The sequence below is a fragment of the Poecilia latipinna genome, unplaced genomic scaffold, assembly GCF_001443285.1.
Source record: "Poecilia latipinna isolate Pla-1442-1.1 unplaced genomic scaffold, P_latipinna-1.0 Scaffold545, whole genome shotgun sequence".
In the NCBI taxonomy this organism is placed as follows: Eukaryota; Metazoa; Chordata; class Actinopteri; order Cyprinodontiformes; family Poeciliidae; genus Poecilia; species Poecilia latipinna.
In genome coordinates this window covers 1-17,016 of record NW_015113161.1, presented here as the reverse complement: position 1 = coordinate 17,016, position 17,016 = coordinate 1, and the positions used below count along the sequence as shown (strand labels likewise).

Here is a 17,016-nt window from a genome sequence, read left to right as displayed (position 1 = left end):
CTTTAGACACACATTCAGGCATTTGTACCCTGTATTTCTGCTCCTCAGCATCTAGAAACACACTTCAAACACACTGAGGCATTTGAAAAAAGATCAGCTCAGGGCACAAGCCAATGTCTAATACCAAATTATGTTCACATATCCCACTTTAGATGTTTATTGTTTCTAACAAATCAGACAAATGGTATTCTGCATACATGACTAACGCTACAAAAATTGCTAAGAAAAAGAGAGTACAAGAGGTGGACTCACCTGCAAAATGTAACTTTAAGTTTAATTGCATTCTAAGAGTTTTCTCTTTTTTTGGACACTTTTCATGCTGTTCAAACTTTTTTTTTCTGATTTTTGAGGTTGTATTTGTAACAAAACCTTTACGGTTGTATTGGTGAGCAACTGTCTAATCAGTCAAGCATCATTTAAGAGTTGATTTTAGTCTCAACAGACTTTATTTTATGATAAAATACTCATAGTTGGCCAGATTGTAATGCGTTAGATCGCCCTGAAAACAACCCTAACAGGCTCCGGGGTATTTTTGAACGTGGTGTGTTTAGCATCGGCTCGGCTTACAGCAGAACATCAGCAGCGCTGAAGTGTTTGGGTCCTGACGTGGGAGGCTTCTGGTGTGTTTGGTCTGTTCACTTAGATGACGAGGTAACAGTGGGGAAGTTCTATGCCACCTTCCTGATACAGGACTACTTCAGAAAATTCAAGAGGCGCAAAGAGCAAGGTCTGGTGGGAAGGAGGTCTTGGGAGAACACCACTCTGGCCTTACAGGTGAGTAAAAACCGTTTGTATCTCAAACTCTTTGCAGATGGGGACTAAATAAATCAAATAATTTAAAAAATGTATATTATTTAATTGAGTTCTTAAATGTAATGCCTTTTTAAATTACCCATTTAAGGAGTTTTTTGTACATTTAAATGTGGAGTTATACGTTTTTGTTTTAATAATTTTTAATTTTGCTTTAATTGCTCGGGTGAAACAAACATTTTTAGAGCATTAAAGTAATTTCTTCAATTTATTTTCTCAAGAAGAAAAAATACTCTACACTAAGCTTATTCTGTGGTAACCAGGGTGTGATTGACTGAACATGACACATGCTTGGTCTCTACAACAGAAGATTTGTTTGTTTTTGCTTTTGCTTTTGCTGATGCGGATTAGAAGGAACTTTTGAACGTAGCGTGACGAGAAAAAAAAAAATCTGAGGATTCTGAGGAACCCTAATCACCACCATATGTTCTCACGTTGGAGAAACTCTTTCCCTGTCAGTGATCAGCTGCACAGCTTTGGGATTCCTTGGAACAATGGGCTATAAAACCCAATAATGACTGACAATCATGTGTCCTGCTTTGTAGTTTTGGTGTGTTTAGTTTGGTGTTTTTTCTGTGGGTCACAAAGTTATTATTTTAAATTATACAAAAACGTATTTATTGTGATTTCTTTTTGTTTGTATTTTTATTTGCTTAATGATAAACTAAACGTGAACTACTTTAATTAAAATGACAAAACAGTAAATTTCTTTCAAATCTTTGTATAGCCGAAACATAAACAGTCGTGGATGTTTGCCTTATGATTATTATTATTATTATTATTATTATTATTTATTTATTTAATTTTTTTTTAAAAGGCATACAATTTTCTAAATTTTTTGATTTTCTTATTTAATAGTCTAGAAAAAATGCTTTTTAGTAACGCATAACTTTTTATGCTATCCTTAAAAGGAGAAAAGTAATAAAATCTTACAATTAAATTAGTTTATAAGGCTGTACTTTGGAAAAGTAATGCTGTGAATCCCTCAGATTAATTGATGGGGAAGGTGGTAATAACAATAAAGTATCTCAATGAATTTTAAGATTCTTTTGTTAACTTATAAAGTTTTAAATGGGTTAGACCCCCCTTATCTTCGGGACCTTTTAAATTTCCAGTCTGTGTCCAGAACTTTACGATCAAATAATCAGTTATTACTGACGGTTCCTCGGACTCGACTTAAGAGAAAAGGAGATCGAGCTTTTGCTGTAGCTGCTCCTGTCTTATGGAATAACTTACCTTTCCAGATTAGATCTGCCCACAGCCTGGATCATTTTAAATCACTTCTTAAAACTCATTTTTACTCTTTGGCATTTAATTGATGTATTGTTTTATATTGTTTTGTCATTTGTGTTGTCGTTCTTGTACAGCACTTTGGTGCAGTTTTATGCCTGTTTTAAAGTGCTATATAAATAAATTTGACATTGACAATGAATACATTGCCACATCTGAGGAAACAGGCAGTGTTTCCAAGTATCAACACTAAGTATTTTCCATGATGAACAAACACACCCACACAAGAATGTCTTTTTCCTGTTTTTGTCAAAGTAATTTTTGGCTTGTTACATCCTAAGCTTCTAAAGTGATTCTGTAAAGTCAGGTTTAACTTTTACATAACCTTAAAGTTATAGTACTCACCCCAACTATAAAGCTATTCCTTAGATTTAATTTAAATCCACGTTTTAGTCATTCATAATTCTCACACCTTAGAGTTGTTCTTACTTTGCAGGCCGGCTTGCGCACCCTTCATGACATTGGACCAGAAATTCGCCGAGCCATATCATGTGACCTACAGGAGGAGGGGCTTGTAGATGGAACGGGAGAGGAAGAAGAGGAGATTTATCGGGTAAAAAAAAAAAAAGAAAAGTTTATGTACTTCCATTTGCTTTTACTTTCTGCTTGTAGAAACAGTCCAAGTGCCAAAACAATCATCCAGTTGTTTTTCAAAGGTGCTTTATTCTGCAAGTGTGCATTTGCTTGAAGTCATTTTCACATTTAAAACATTAAATTGGGGGGCGTGGCCAACAGCACTAATTTGCATATGTATGACGTAAACCTAGAATAGCTCATTCCTAAAGAAGCTCAAACTGATTTCTCCTCATTTCTCCTCAGGATTTTTTTTGCAAAAAAATGTAATCAATATGTTTTGTGCAGCCCATATGCTAACTTGTTCAAGGAAGCATAATAGGTCTCCTTTAATGTTTTAATGTACACTTTGATTGTAAAAAAATAAGATGGTTGGTTGAGACTGTTCAAAATAGAAAAAGTTGATTAGTCAATTTATAATCATATAATCTGGTTTGTTGGTCTTTGTTTTTTTTTTTTTTTGTTAATGTCTGTTATCTTCTCAAAGCGCAACGGCGGCCTTTTTGGGAATCACATGAACCACGTTGGCATGGATCATCCCCAGCCCACTACCGTCACACAGCGCCCCCTACAGATCCTGCCCATCTACTGCACTCCCTCTGCCGCGCCCACTCAGATTTGCAGGAGAGCCAGCAGCAGCGACAAGGAAGGAGAGACGGAGATGAACTCCTCACCCATCCACTACAACCATCATCCTTCCCCTCATCTGTACGATTACCCTCACTGTAACTCCACCTCCCCTCAGTCCCCGATACCCTCCAACGCCAACCTCAACAACGCCAACGTGCCCTCGCTTCTCTTGATGTCCTCTGGGAGGCAGCAGAAGTGTTTATTGCAGAGGTGCCGCCCGTCTTCAGCAAGAAATAAGTCATCGACGTCTTACAGCAGGGGCCTGCATGACAAGCAGTGGAAGTCCCACTCCACAAGGTGGGTTACAGAAACCGCATCCCGTTTTAGTTGGCCTGCATTCACAGCTTCGGTTAAAATGGTAGCAGTCCAACATCATTGTTAAGTTTTATAAAACTACTATTTTGATCTCAACTGAAAAATACATCTAACAGGTCAAATATTATGACCATTTTATTCTGCAAAGTGAATTCTTCTGATCGTGCGATCGTCCAGGTACCTGCCAAAGACGGACTGCAGTTCCTGTGCAAAAATCCAGAATTGAATCTGTTGAAAAAAAATATAAAACTTTAAAATTTTCTCTTGTTTCCATTGCTCTGCTTATTCATCTCATTCATCTCTGCCTGAATCGCCTCATCCTTCATTACATGAATCAGGACGCGCTACTATGAGGCCTATATTAGGTATGTAACCAATGCAGCCACTGAAATGACATACAACTTACAACTTCACAGCTTTTGATGCCGAATCTGTTTTGGTTCAATTTGGAGTCGTGCTGATACAATCTCTCTCAATCTAGCCTCTTGTCCTACAGTGTTTGCTTTGTGCAGAGGGGCTGTAAGCCAGAGATAGATACTACTCTCTCGATAAAAGATTCTAAGAAGCATTAATCAAATGACAAACTGGAAATGGAATTTAAAATAACCAAAATTTCAATATGTCTGTGTGATTTTGCTGACAGGTCAAAAAATGGCGGAGCGCTTCACCCGACCATTCGCCGAGAGGAGCCAGGTGGCAGGGACAGCGATGAAGAGCGGGAGTCTGGGGAATACTTCAGCGGGGAGGAGTTTCACGAAGACGACATCATGCTTACCAAGGACAGGTTATCCAAGTCGGACTTCCACGACGCTGCAGACGGAGATTTGGACCGTTTCAGGGACGACTGCGAGTCCGAAGGTTACTGTGACGACGACAAGCAGCCGATATGCCAGGAGGATTGGCGGTCGCCCAGGAGATGGTTTTTGCCATCCCCCCAAGGTTCAGCTGCTCTCTCTTTCATGTTGCTTTTATCATTAAATTGCTTGAGTGACTGAATTTTTTTCAGATCTGCAAATACTGAAACGTTTGACTCAACATACCTTAATATTATTAAATTTATATATTTTAAAATAATTGATAGTAAATTGCAGTGCATATGCTATATTTGATTTGACTCTTCTGTGTATAAAATCTTGCTTGTTTCCTGTTTTTCATTTGACATTATAAAACAAATAATATGTTTCTTGAGTATCTCAGCCACAAAAACCCTGAGTCTGTTTCACTTCTTGCTTCCTCTAAGCCTGCAATACACCAACATTCAGCTTTGAGTGTCTTCGCAGAAGAAGTAGCATAGATGAAGCTCCTCCATCTCCGTCATGCACAGCTCTTCCACTGCACCTGATGCAGCAGCAGGTACGCCTGCGCCTGTAGCGTGAGGAGTTGGAAACGAGTGAAATGTGGCTGATGCCCCGACAGAAACCTGTTTTGTCTCCTCTCTCCCATTCAGGTGATGGCGGTAGCCGGTCTGGACGCCACCAGGATCCCACGTCTGTCTCCCACCAGGTCGCTACGCTCGTGGGCCACGCCTCCCGCCTCCCCCATCAGCCGTGACTGTGGCCCCTGCTACACTCCACTCATACAGGTCTGATCGACGCTGATCGACCGTCTGCATTGCTGTGGAAATGGAATGTTAAAATCGGGGACCCACACATGTCTAAAAAGTCTGGGACTTTTTCATCTCATACATGGGATTTCCTGCCAGCCTTGTGTCGTCCCTATTGCGTTCTGTGATTTGAGGTGGATGAGGCTGCCAGCATCTAGCTGCTAATGCACCCTTGCTAGCTAGCTAGCTTTTTTCTGTCTATTGTGAATTTTTGTATGGCGCAGCATGCAGTGTGAGAAGCACAAAAAGTGCTGCCAAGAGCCACAAACCCAGGAAATTCCACACTTTTTGCTACGCTTGATCAGTCCCTAGATTTATAGTTCTATTAGGTCTTAAATTTAAGATGGCATTAAAAAGGTCTTTAAAAGTCTTAGATTTGACATGCTAAAACCTGTGGATACCCTGAAAACAATGCCTTAAAAACAGCCAGGGAACTCATGAGTTTTAGAAATTTAAAATGTAACAAAAGCTCATCACTTCTTTATTCATACATTGAAACCAAATAATGTTATTAACTTATGTTTTTGGCTGTTGCTAAAAGAAAAACCCAATCCCTGCGGCCGTCTCGCGGTTTTCGTAAAGGCTAAAGTGTGTAGTGTGTGTGTGCAGGTGGACTGGCGCAGCACTGGCAGTGTGGGCAGCATCCCTGGGGCCGTGAAGAGGAGTTCTTGGTACACCGACTGCCAGGACGGCCTGCCCAGCCACAGCCACTCACCGTCACGGCTGCAGCTACCTGCAGAAAGCAGCTCACACTTCCTGCAAAACAGAGGCAGCGCTAGCAGTCTGGTGGAGGCTGTGAGTAAATCAGTAACTTAATGTTGCTCAGCTTCGGGGCAGGTCAGCAGGTGACTTGAAAACACACTTTCCCTTTAGTGAAGGACAGTGGTGGCAGCATCATGCCTTCCTTGAGTTGACTGAAAAATGGATGGAGCTAAATTCAGGACAATGCTAGAATAAAATCTGTCAGAGTCTAAAATGTGTCAGTCTGATCCACCTTCCAGCAGGACAGAAACCCTAAACATCCATCCAGATTGACAAAAGGCATGAAAGCATGTCCATGTGTTAGAACGGCCCGGTCAAGTCTCATACCTCCTTATAGGTAAATATTTACTTAAATAGCTGCAGTTCATTCATCCTCTTTCCAAACCCGTCCTACATTAGTGAGGTGTGTTGGGTCACCAGCCCATCCCAGGACATCAGCAGCTGTTTCTACCTTATTCGGGGGTTTTTTAATCAATTGCTGCTTCTAGATTATAAAATTGCTAAAAATGTCAATTTGGACCATGCAGTTATGAAAACTTACAGTTTTTTGTATCTACATCCTAAAGCAGAGTTACTGTCATTATCCTGTCATGGTTTAATCGTTACTGAAGGATAATTTATTACATAAAATGACAGAAATGGCTGCTGGTTCTTATGAGTTTCTCATCTTTGCATTCTGTCCATCCAACAATCAGCTGTCGTCCTCGGTAATCTTGACAATTCAGCCATTTAATTAGTTCCACCATTTTGGTTTGCCTTAGCTGCTTTCACACATTCTCGTCTTCTGATCTGATTTTATATATATATATATATATATATATATATATATATATATATATATATTTTATCTGTCTTTTAATATTATTATCACGATCTTCCTTTTCTCTCGCATCCCTCTCAGGTCCTGATCTCTGAAGGTCTCGGGAAATACGCCAGGGACCCCAAGTTTGTGACAGCGGCCAAACACGAGATCGCAGACGCCTGCGAGTTGACCATCGACGAGATGGAGAGCGCTGCCAGCAATCTGCTGAATGGCAGCATGGGTAACGACGAAGTGGCGGGGACGGAAAGCGTCGGCTCCGACTCGCCACACCAGAGGGACTACAGCGACGAGGAGCAGTACGTGGCCGTGAAGTGTGAGGAGGACCTAACGGACGAGATGATATGCATCACTTCTCTATAGCAGCGACTCACCGCAGACTCTGTCTAGTTTCATTGAACGTATGGGGAAGTCTCAGCAGGCCCTGCGGAGAACAGAAAATTAGGGATAAACGTGAGAGCAAAGTGCCTTGTTTTCTTTTGTCTGCTTAGTAGATTGCAGCTAAAGCAGACACATGGTTATAGAAAAACAAACAAAAAAAACTTGCTGTAATTGAAATCAGGAGACATGAATCTACACGCCAGCTTCCCAGAAGGCAGGCCAGCCGTTAAAAGTTATGTTGTATATCTTAACTGACATCAGTTGGACAAAACTTCAGATCTTCAGGATGACATAACTCGGCTTTAGTGAGGATTACACAAGGCCATAAATCACATAGTTTACTACATGAGGAGCCAACACAACAAAAACAAATGTGCCACCACTCACCACCTGCACATGCAAGCAGGCAAATGAATTAGACTTCTATTCTATTGCTGTGTAAATAGTTTTAGACGGCGGAGCGTTTCTAAATCTTTCTGCCTGGTTCACAGTTCAGATGTCAAAAACTGGTTTTCCAAGGATTCCTGCAATTAGTTGCATTTTATGTGGATGAAATGTGTGATTTTACCCCTCATTGGTCAGAACTGATGAAAACATATATTTTTGTTTGCTTATCTGAATTAGATGGAACCAAAGCAGGAGCAGCTGAGATGGTGCCTTGTGAAAGTCGCCACGCCTCTTTCACCTTTTCCATATTTGGTCACATTAGAGCCACATACCTCGGTGTAGTTTACTGTGATTTTACTAGATAGACTAACAAAACTGTGCTTATTTGGAAAAAGGAAGGGGAAAAAAATTGTTTTTGTCATTTACAAGTATTTTGTGCTTTCGATTTCCACCCCTTTTACATTGACACCCTAAATAAAATCAAGTAAAACAGGTTGCCTCCAGTTAATGGGTTGACCAATTGTGGAAAAAATTTATTTGTCAAGCAGTGTTAGGTGAAAATCAGTCAGGTTTATTTAAAATGAGATCTTATAATGACTAATGAACAGGTCAGAGTCAGGGCTCTGCCAACAGGCAGTAGAAACCGCAGGGTGGAAAAACAATCATGAGGTGGATCTGAATGTGAAACCGTCACATTAATTGACGGTTTCATTGAATGTGACGGTTTCATTGAATGTGAATGTTTGCGCAACTGAAAGTTATTCCTCTTGGGAAAAAAACTTTAGTGTGTCTGACAGAGACATAAAATCACGACGTGGACATCAAATGTTGCCATAATAATACAGTTATACCCACTAAATAAGCAGTGACTTAGATCAAAGCATATTAATGACCTAAATTTTCATGTTCAGAGTTGCTCCAGCTTGAGGTATCTTGCAGGTGAAGACAAAAGGCGTATTTCAGTTTCTATACGTACAAACTTGAAGTGAAGTGCAGCAGCTGTATTTACAACAGAAACAGAGTCTCCAGAATGTTGGTTTCATAGTTTTCATTCATTTTTATGCGTTACTTTACATAATATCCCTGTAGAACCTGTCAGTGGTTGTAATGTGACAAATTGTGAAAAGGTTTAAGGGGCATGTATGCTTTTGCTAAGGACTCTATATTAAAATCAAGCTGCTGAGGGTTAAAAGTTCAGGGTTAAACATTGTTCTCTTTTATTTTTTATTTGAAGAGGAAATTACATATCAATAATTAATGACTTTGTCCTCAGGCATATCCTTCCGCTGTATGTGCTTTCCTGCCCGACCTTTATGCTGATTGGTGTGGAAAGCCAAACAAAAATCATGAAACTTTCGCCATCTCCCATGTTCTAAAATATGCAATTTGTCAATTTCCCAGAAGTCATCCCAAAGGATGGAGTTGAGTTTATTATGAGAAAAGGTTTAAACGTAAACCATTTTACCAGATCTAGATCTTTTACTCTCACCTATTTTTAACCGGGAACAATTCAGGATCGCCTCCACGGTTGCAAAAGTTTCACTTCAACGCTGTTTCACACACTGTACTTTTTTTTTTTTTTTAAATAGGAGTCAGATTGTTGACGAGCTGTGAAATCAGGTGGAATAGCTCTCACATGCGATGAAGCACACGCATAACAAATCTGTCTCCGTGTTGAACATTTTCTGGGGGTGAGCACATCCGTCTATCTCAGCCCTGGCATGTTCTCTGTGAAGCTTTTTCCTAAAGACAGTTTCACATACAAACACATCTGTGAAGAGAGAAGAGAACCACACAGCTCCAGCGTGACGTGAGGCCAGCATGTTCCGCTACGCACTGCCAAACTATAATAACTTCAGGTCAATTTGCGGCTATCGGCTCTGGACTGTGGGATGGCAACGTGTGCAATCAAAGGGCTTCTTTACTGATACGACCAAAACAAAAAGGGATTGCGCAGCTACACACAGGAGACACATACACATACGTAAACAACAGGGACTTACGTATTTCATAACCACATTAAAATTGAAACTAATTTTAAAACTATTTGGGTGGATTAAGACATGATTTTTTTGTCTGATTGGATAGCAGTAATGGGGGAAAACAACAGAGACAGTTGAGATTAAAAAGTAATTTAACTAATATTTAGTGACCTCACCTGGTCCACATGTTTCAGTTAAATCTTCAGATGAAAGCAACACATGCAACAATGAACCTTAATGTTATTTATCTAACTAAGACTTTTATCGTGTTGCAAAAGTCAGAGTGAAACAAATAGGATGACATGTAGCTGTAATAACTTGTATTTCTGCATCTTCTTTTTAAGATCTTTCACAATCTTTATGAGTTTTGGCCACTCTCCATTACATGATTGATTAAGCCCATCAATATTTGCAGAAATCAAATTATGCAATAACTTCTATAAGGTCCTGAAAGCATTTCAATCAACTTGACTTCCGGACTTTGACTAATCCATTTATACTCATTGATTCATTGGAATCCTGATCGCCTCACTTTTTTTTATGGTGTTTATAACGTATTCAATTGTATTCAGAATAATCCAAGATTTAGCAGTGACTTAAGTATCCAAGTACTGAGGATACTTAAGTCACTGTTATTACCCTTATCCTGATAGTGGGGACATTTTAATGTTACCATTGAATATTAAAACATCTTTCTACAAAAAGACATTTTTAAAGGCAACTTTGCTTACCTAAGATACACTATTGAGTTATTTTAAGTACAAAAACAATCCCTTCTTGAATCATTAGTCAGAAACTACAACTTATTCATGATGTCTTTCATTTTTTAGGATTATGTTAACACATTCTTGAGCAGTACAGACAAGCAAACTGTTTGGAAAATTAAATATCGTCATGTGTCATTGCTCATCTGAGCTTGAACAGACGCAATAAGAGCTTAAAGACCGTAAGTCAGTTTGTCTTGAACCAACAGGAGAATAATCCTGACGTTAGCAGCTGTGTCTACCTTACTCAGCTTTTTTAATCAACTGCTGCTTCTAGAAATAACTTTATAATAAAACCAAAATATTAGCTGCCACAGTCCAATTGTCAAATGTCATCCACTTACAGAAGAAAACAATTTATAGTACAGGTGTCTGAATACGTCAACAATTTAGTTTTATCAGGAGATAAAGTGACAAAAAAACACCAGGCTTGGTTGTGCAACTCAGCTTTATTTTTTCTACTTCGCCACTGCTTTACAGAAGTCTGTAAAAGGTTGTAAAAAACAAACAACAATTTGTATAGTGTTTATAAGAACTAACTTGAAGATTTCTGCTTTCTACCTATTTGTGTATAAAACACTCTAAAAATTCTCTTTATCTACTTTGTAGCATAATAATTAGTACCTTCTAGATTTTGTACCAACAGAAGCAACATCCTTGTTTTGTACATTTGAATTTTTTGCCTGAAATGACGACGCACCTGCTGATTTTTGTAATAATTGCTGAATAAAGAAGACAAGGACAGGACGGCTTATTGACAATCAATGCAGAAAAAAAGTAAAATAAAGAAAAGCTTTGATATATTAACATAAAATGTCTTTTTCTGATTCACATGTTTATTCTTTCATAAAAAAAATGTAAAAAGTTGATTAATGTATCATTGCACAACAGTGCATTGTAGTGTAAACAATAGCTGTCACAGTACGCATTATTAAGAAAGAAACAATTTAACACAGTTAAAGGTCATTGTAGAAAGTAAGGTCCATTGTAGCTTATAATACGGATTAATTGACTTCATTCAATACTTAAGACATTAGTGAAGATATAAAAAATAATCAAATATGCATCAACTTCAATCGCAAATTCTTTCATACTAACACAGACGTAACAATATAATAATCTCAAAGGCACTATTTCTTTTATTATATTTATGTTATTTAAAAACCTTCATTTTCCTTATCACTCATTTATAAATTTTAACAAGATAATCATTCACAAAAACAATAAAAAGGATAGAGTTTATTTAACGTGTACTTGGGATTTTTTAAGTTTGTTAGTGTAGAAAAACAAGGTGTATTTTAACATAATTCGCCATGTTTGATATTTAGCTGTTAATATTACTGCATAGTTTGAAAACATCTTGGTTGAGCCTGAGCCACTTGGGAGCAAAAAAAAAAAACTACATAAAGGTTTACCGGTCAGTCGAGGTAAACCAACAATAACAAACACTCAACATGAATGTGCAGTTAAGTGCTCTGCATGTTGTGCAATGGTCCGGAGCAAGTCAAGGAGAACGGCTACTTTAAAGGGCAAATGTTGCATTTTAGATATTAGATATGAAAAGCATTAAATGGGTTTCTATTGTTTTCCAAAGTGGATCAGGAATGTCAAAACATTTTCCTGAAACACAAAAAGGACCTTTTGAGTCATGATCGGTAAAAGAGGCACAACCATTGTGGAAATCTCTCAAGGCAATCGAGGAAGGAAATATTTTTTTTCTGACCTGAAATAAAAATGTGGAATGGATGCGTTTGCACTTTTCGGAGACTCAGAAAAACGACGCAGTCGGCATTTTTGCTGCAGCGCGGGAAATGTGAGCGAACTGTACGGAAGCGAACAGCGTTCTCCTCATCCACGTAAAGCAGTTTCGACTTGTATGGCATAAATCTTCACTTTTTAACTTGAGCTTTGAGCTAAAGAGCTACACTTTCCTACTTTTGTCTTGGATGAATATTATGGCAAGCATTAATGCAACAGTTCTGTGCTCCAAAAGTATCAACAATACTACTCTTCTGCAGCATTCAGCTGCATTTTCTTCACTTTTTCTCCCCCTCCACATATATTTTTTAAATTTTGAAATGAAATGAACTATTAAGAGCAAAAAGAAGAACAGAGCCTTGAGGCCAAATTTGTTGTGAGCAAGTGGTATAAAAATACACTGAAATGAATTGAACACAATTGAGAAGGAAAATATGTAAAAATGGTATTTGCCCTTTAACTGCTTCTTTGCCCTAAAATGCAACATCTGCAACCTAGAAAAAAAAAACAAAAAAAACTCTTGCACGTTAGTGTAAACAGATCTGCTAGTGTTAGAGATTGAAAAAAGGCAGTTAATTTTGTTCGCAAAATCTTAAGTTGCTTCCTTTTTCACTTTTATATGTATTTTATTTATATTTTAAAGCTTTTGTTTTTTGGAGGGGTAAAAAAAAAAAGAAGATATCTTTATGACTTATGCCAGAAAACAGATGTTGTTCCAGCTTTTCTCAAATAAAAAATGCTGATGTAGGCAGCCTCGCAGGCCAATCTAATCGGCACTAATCTTTCTCTAAACACAAAAGCAACCGTGTGAGCACTCTGGCGAATGTCTAGCACTGAAAACATCCCTCTTTTGAGATAAGGTTAACTCGAACAGAAACTCGGCAGTGATTGGCTTCCTGTTCAACAGTGTGTAAACACATCTATTGAAATGAGCTGAACTGAACAGCTGCACATTTGCAGGAAGGAAGCTGATTGGTAGACAAGAGGAAAGACAGAACCTTTCACTTCAGCTGCAAGGTTCTGCAGCTAAAGTGCAGAGAGGCAGTAAATCATAATTAACGTGACGATAATATTTCAAGCTTAACCAACTGAGTCTGGTTTTTGTTTTGTTAGTGTTTCACATGTTGCTCTATAGTACTTTAACCTAAAACAATTCAAGCTGTGGATACAGTGAAGTTGAGATGAACCATGTTGTTGGTGCAAACAGCATTCCCCTTACGTCCTCATGCATTAGTAGATTTATACAAAAAAAAAACTGAGCAAGTGTTGACAAGGCTCTTCCAGGTACTGTTTAGATTCTGCAAAGAGCAATTTGCATTTACTGCGCAGCTGCTATGTGGCAGGCTGTAATAATGTCTACTTTTAGAGTGATGTTTGTAGTGTGCTTGTTCCAACAAGCACACTAAGACGTATCATGGAACTTCATGCTAAATCCTTCACTTCAACGCAAAGGGTTATTTGTGGAGTTGAAAAAGAGTGTAAGCGAATCATAGGTTAAACAAAACTAAGTCACATTTTTTGATTTTTGTTGATTAAATTCCCTGACGTTCCCACCTCAGAGGTCGTTTTGTTCACCGAATCGGCCGATCATCTCTGCGTTTCAAGCGTCGGGGGCCGGTACACGGGAACCCCGGGGTCCACCAGAGGAGGCCGACCTCTGATCACGTCAGCTGCCTTCTCTGCCATCATGATGGTCGGGGCGTTCAGGTTCCCGCTCACGATGCTGGGCATGATGGACGCGTCGACCACCCGCAGTCGCTCCAGACCCAGGACGCGCGCGCTCGAGTCCACCACCGCCGTCGGGTCGGAGGCGGAGCCCATTTTGCAGGTGCAGGACGGGTGGTAGGCGCTGTCGGCCTTCCGGCGGACGAAGGCGTCGATGTCAGCGTCCGACTGGACCTGGAGCCCGGGCTGGACCTCGGGGCCGCGGAACGGGTCGAAGGCACTCTGAGCGAAAATTTCTCTGGACAGTTTGACGCACTCCCTGAATTCCCACACATCGATATCTGCAAAGATCGGATAGAAAACACGCATGATTCTGTTTTATCTTCTGACCTACTTCAGTCAAGCAACCCTCTTCGGTTCTTACCAGTGGAGAGATAGTTTGGCTGGAGAATTGGGTGATCCATGGGATTGGGACTTTTCAGCTTCATCCAGCCGATGCTGGTGCTTCTCATTGGTCCAACATGAACCTAGGACATGAGAACAATCAATCTTAGGCAAATAAGTGCTTTTTAAATCACCTAACGACAATATAAAAAGAATGTAGCAGTGTAGAGTTAAAATAATTCTCACAGTACCTTCTACTGCACAATTCTTTAAGAGAAAAGTCACAAAGAAGTATGATATGAATACACTAATGTCAACAAAAATACTATTAATTTCATATAGGAAAGTTGTTCATAAAGCCCTTAAGAAAGTGTGTTTTGAGTAACCTTTGTCGGCCCTGTCCCCTGTCGAGAACAGATGGTTTTATTTTAGGAACAGCAACATTGTTGCACTTCTTGTCTGGCCTTAGATATTTTTATGCAATTTTTCTCAGAGAGGGAAATGTTGGCTCAGTGGTTCTCCATAAAACAAATGGATCTCCATTCCTTGGAATTGATTTGTCTTCTTCAATGATGTCATTACTATCAGCAGTGCGATGGTGCTGTCATCTAAGGACCGGAGAGTCAAACTCCACCCATATTACTGGTGTGTAACATTTGCCATGTCCCCCGGATCCAAAGTTTTTAAATCTCAGGTAGGGGCTGCTACTGAGACCCCGAAAGGCTTCAATGCCCCTGAATCGGTGCTGGTACCCTGCTAACAGCACACCTGCTAGCTTGCTGCCTTGGAGCCTGATGAGATGCAGACAAGCTCCCAAGTAATGTTACCACCAGGGAGACTTTATCACCTTTGAGCCAGACAAATGTTTTTCAGATTACATCTCTCTTGCTGCTTCTTCAAATGGTCTCGAGGAGTCAAGGGAGAGCCCCACCACTGACCACGCATTGTGACCTTTATGTTCTTTGCCTTCTTTACCCGAGAAGGCAGAGAACAACTGCTTCCTTTTTCTCTATTGCCTCTTAAACTTGGTGAAGCATGGATAACGTGCCCGACCAACTTTGTGCACAGCTGCAATCGTGTTGGCACCAATATCTGAGACAAGTTCTGTCTTATTCTTCAGTGATTCTTTTCAACTTGAAGCTATCTGGATTCCCACTTGTGTCTAAATATAAGCAACTTAGACAGCTTTTTTTCTTTTTTTTTTTTACTTTTGAGCAACATACAAGATAAGAGTTTTTTTTTCTCACAAGGAAACTATACTAGTAGGATTATTTTCACAGAGATGTGTCTTCAAGTGTCTTCAATGAACTCTTGAAACCGTTCTGTTGAGAGAGCTTGTAGGTCCTTCAAGATCATCGCAGCAAAACTCTTCATGAATATTTAGACAAAATAACAAAAATATCAGGATACCGTTGTCTGTAACTGTATGTAGCCTCAATAGGTAGACCTATTTTTCCTTAAATTAACACAAAAGGATGACCATATTCATCCTATATTCGTATTTCAAGTTTGTAGGACATACAATTATTGCTGAGTTCCAGTATGATTTTATTCGGCTGCCTGAATAGATGGTAATAGTTTAATCAGTCTGCATCTCTGATCAAATTTAACAATGTTTTCTGTAGTTTGGAGTTCACTAGAAGGTGAACTGCTTTGATGTGTTTATGTAAATTTGTGATGTTACCACAGTGATAAATTCTCTCCTCTGCAAAGCAGGGAGGGCGAGGAGCAAAGTGAGCCCTCGAGGAGCCGAGGGGCGTGGGAGGAGCCGCCGTCTGCTCTGACAGTGTTGGAGAGAAGCTGCACTTATAAGGAAATTACACAGATTGCATTTGAAAGAGAGCAGATGTTTTTAGTATAAACATCACAAAGGTATGATGTTTATACTAAACATCATATTTTAGTATATGAATCATATTAAAGACTTAAGCTCTTGATCTTTGGCATTGGCATTTGGCATGAACTCTGGGGAAATTTCAGCAATTTGCAGGACATTTGGAAGAGACACTGTGACAGCGGTATCGACCCAATACCAATGTTCACCTTGGTACCTATTTGAATCAATGCGCCCAGCCCTACTTAAACAACTTCATCCATTTTAGGTAGATATTGTTTTTTCTTTTGTAGATCTCCTCTTAAATGGTTTATGTGCAGGGAAAGACGGAGTTAACCCGCAGCTATTTTCCCTTTGTGTAAAGCTCTTATTTCCTGGCAGGTGCAATTCTCTGGAAGAGAGAATCAGTTCCAAAGAAATTTCTCTGAAGAGCCAGGTTTGTGATTTAAATGTGACTTTCCATGGAACAGTAAAGGGAACTCTCAACCTCTTGTTAGCATACAAAGTTTATTAATAGCAGTCTAAATAAAAGTAGTGAATAAAATAAAAGTAGTGAATAAATTAAAAAAGAAAAGAGCATATTTGTCATTTGTTGCACCTGATACGCTTCTATCTTTGAAGAAACCCGGCCATGGTCAATAACTTGTGAAGGCAGGAAATGAAACTGAATGTCGGGGTGTGTGACGTGAGGTCGACTGCGTATAAATCCGCCGCTTTCCAAGTGGGCTGTAGCTCCGTAGCCTGAGGGAAGAAGGTTGAGAAAAGTAAAGTGACCATAAAAAAAAAACAAACAAAAAAAAAAACCCACAATCACAAAGCTGATAAAAAAAGCAAGTCTGCCAACTATATGTCTGGCATGCTCAACTAATCTTCCTAGTTGCCAAACCACCGGGTGGTTTCCTGCAGTAATCACTTGTCAATCAGTGTATTTCTTCACTGCGGAGAACATTTCACAGAGTCCTGAGGCAAATTCTACAAATTGCATTGAAAAACATTGAAACATTGAAAAAAAAATACCTATAGGGTATATATGTGTCTTAGTTTTAATTAATTTATTT

General features: G+C 39.3%; 2 protein-coding genes across 29 annotated transcripts in view; one reads left to right on the top strand and one right to left on the bottom strand.

Moving 5' to 3' along the window:
* Nucleotides 1-7,971, top strand: part of LOC106952887 (voltage-dependent L-type calcium channel subunit alpha-1D-like) — a 74,149-nt gene extending 66,178 nt beyond the window's left edge. For 27 of the 28 annotated variants that reach the window (XM_015041290.1, XM_015041285.1, XM_015041289.1 and 24 more), the window contains 9 exons: nucleotides 644-774; nucleotides 2,537-2,653; nucleotides 3,161-3,600; nucleotides 3,957-3,983; nucleotides 4,262-4,557; nucleotides 4,859-4,971; nucleotides 5,066-5,200; nucleotides 5,831-6,016; nucleotides 6,885-7,971. In XM_015041290.1, coding sequence (XP_014896776.1) covers nucleotides 644-774; nucleotides 2,537-2,653; nucleotides 3,161-3,600; nucleotides 3,957-3,983; nucleotides 4,262-4,557; nucleotides 4,859-4,971; nucleotides 5,066-5,200; nucleotides 5,831-6,016; nucleotides 6,885-7,166 — 1,727 coding nt within the window. In that variant the 3' untranslated portion in view covers nucleotides 7,167-7,971. The remainder of the gene's footprint in view (nucleotides 1-643; nucleotides 775-2,536; nucleotides 2,654-3,160; nucleotides 3,601-3,956; nucleotides 3,984-4,261; nucleotides 4,558-4,858; nucleotides 4,972-5,065; nucleotides 5,201-5,830; nucleotides 6,017-6,884) is intronic. The other variant, XM_015041286.1, reaches the window with a different exon arrangement.
* A 1,343-nt stretch (nucleotides 7,972-9,314) lies between these two features.
* Nucleotides 9,315-16,870, bottom strand: LOC106952886 (choline dehydrogenase, mitochondrial-like; the record flags this gene model as incomplete). Its single annotated transcript, XM_015041283.1, has 3 exons — nucleotides 9,315-14,081; nucleotides 14,165-14,267; nucleotides 16,557-16,870. Coding segments are annotated over 3 exons (836 nt in total), but the record flags the coding sequence as incomplete, so codon positions are not given.
* Nucleotides 16,871-17,016: the final 146 nt, after the last annotated feature.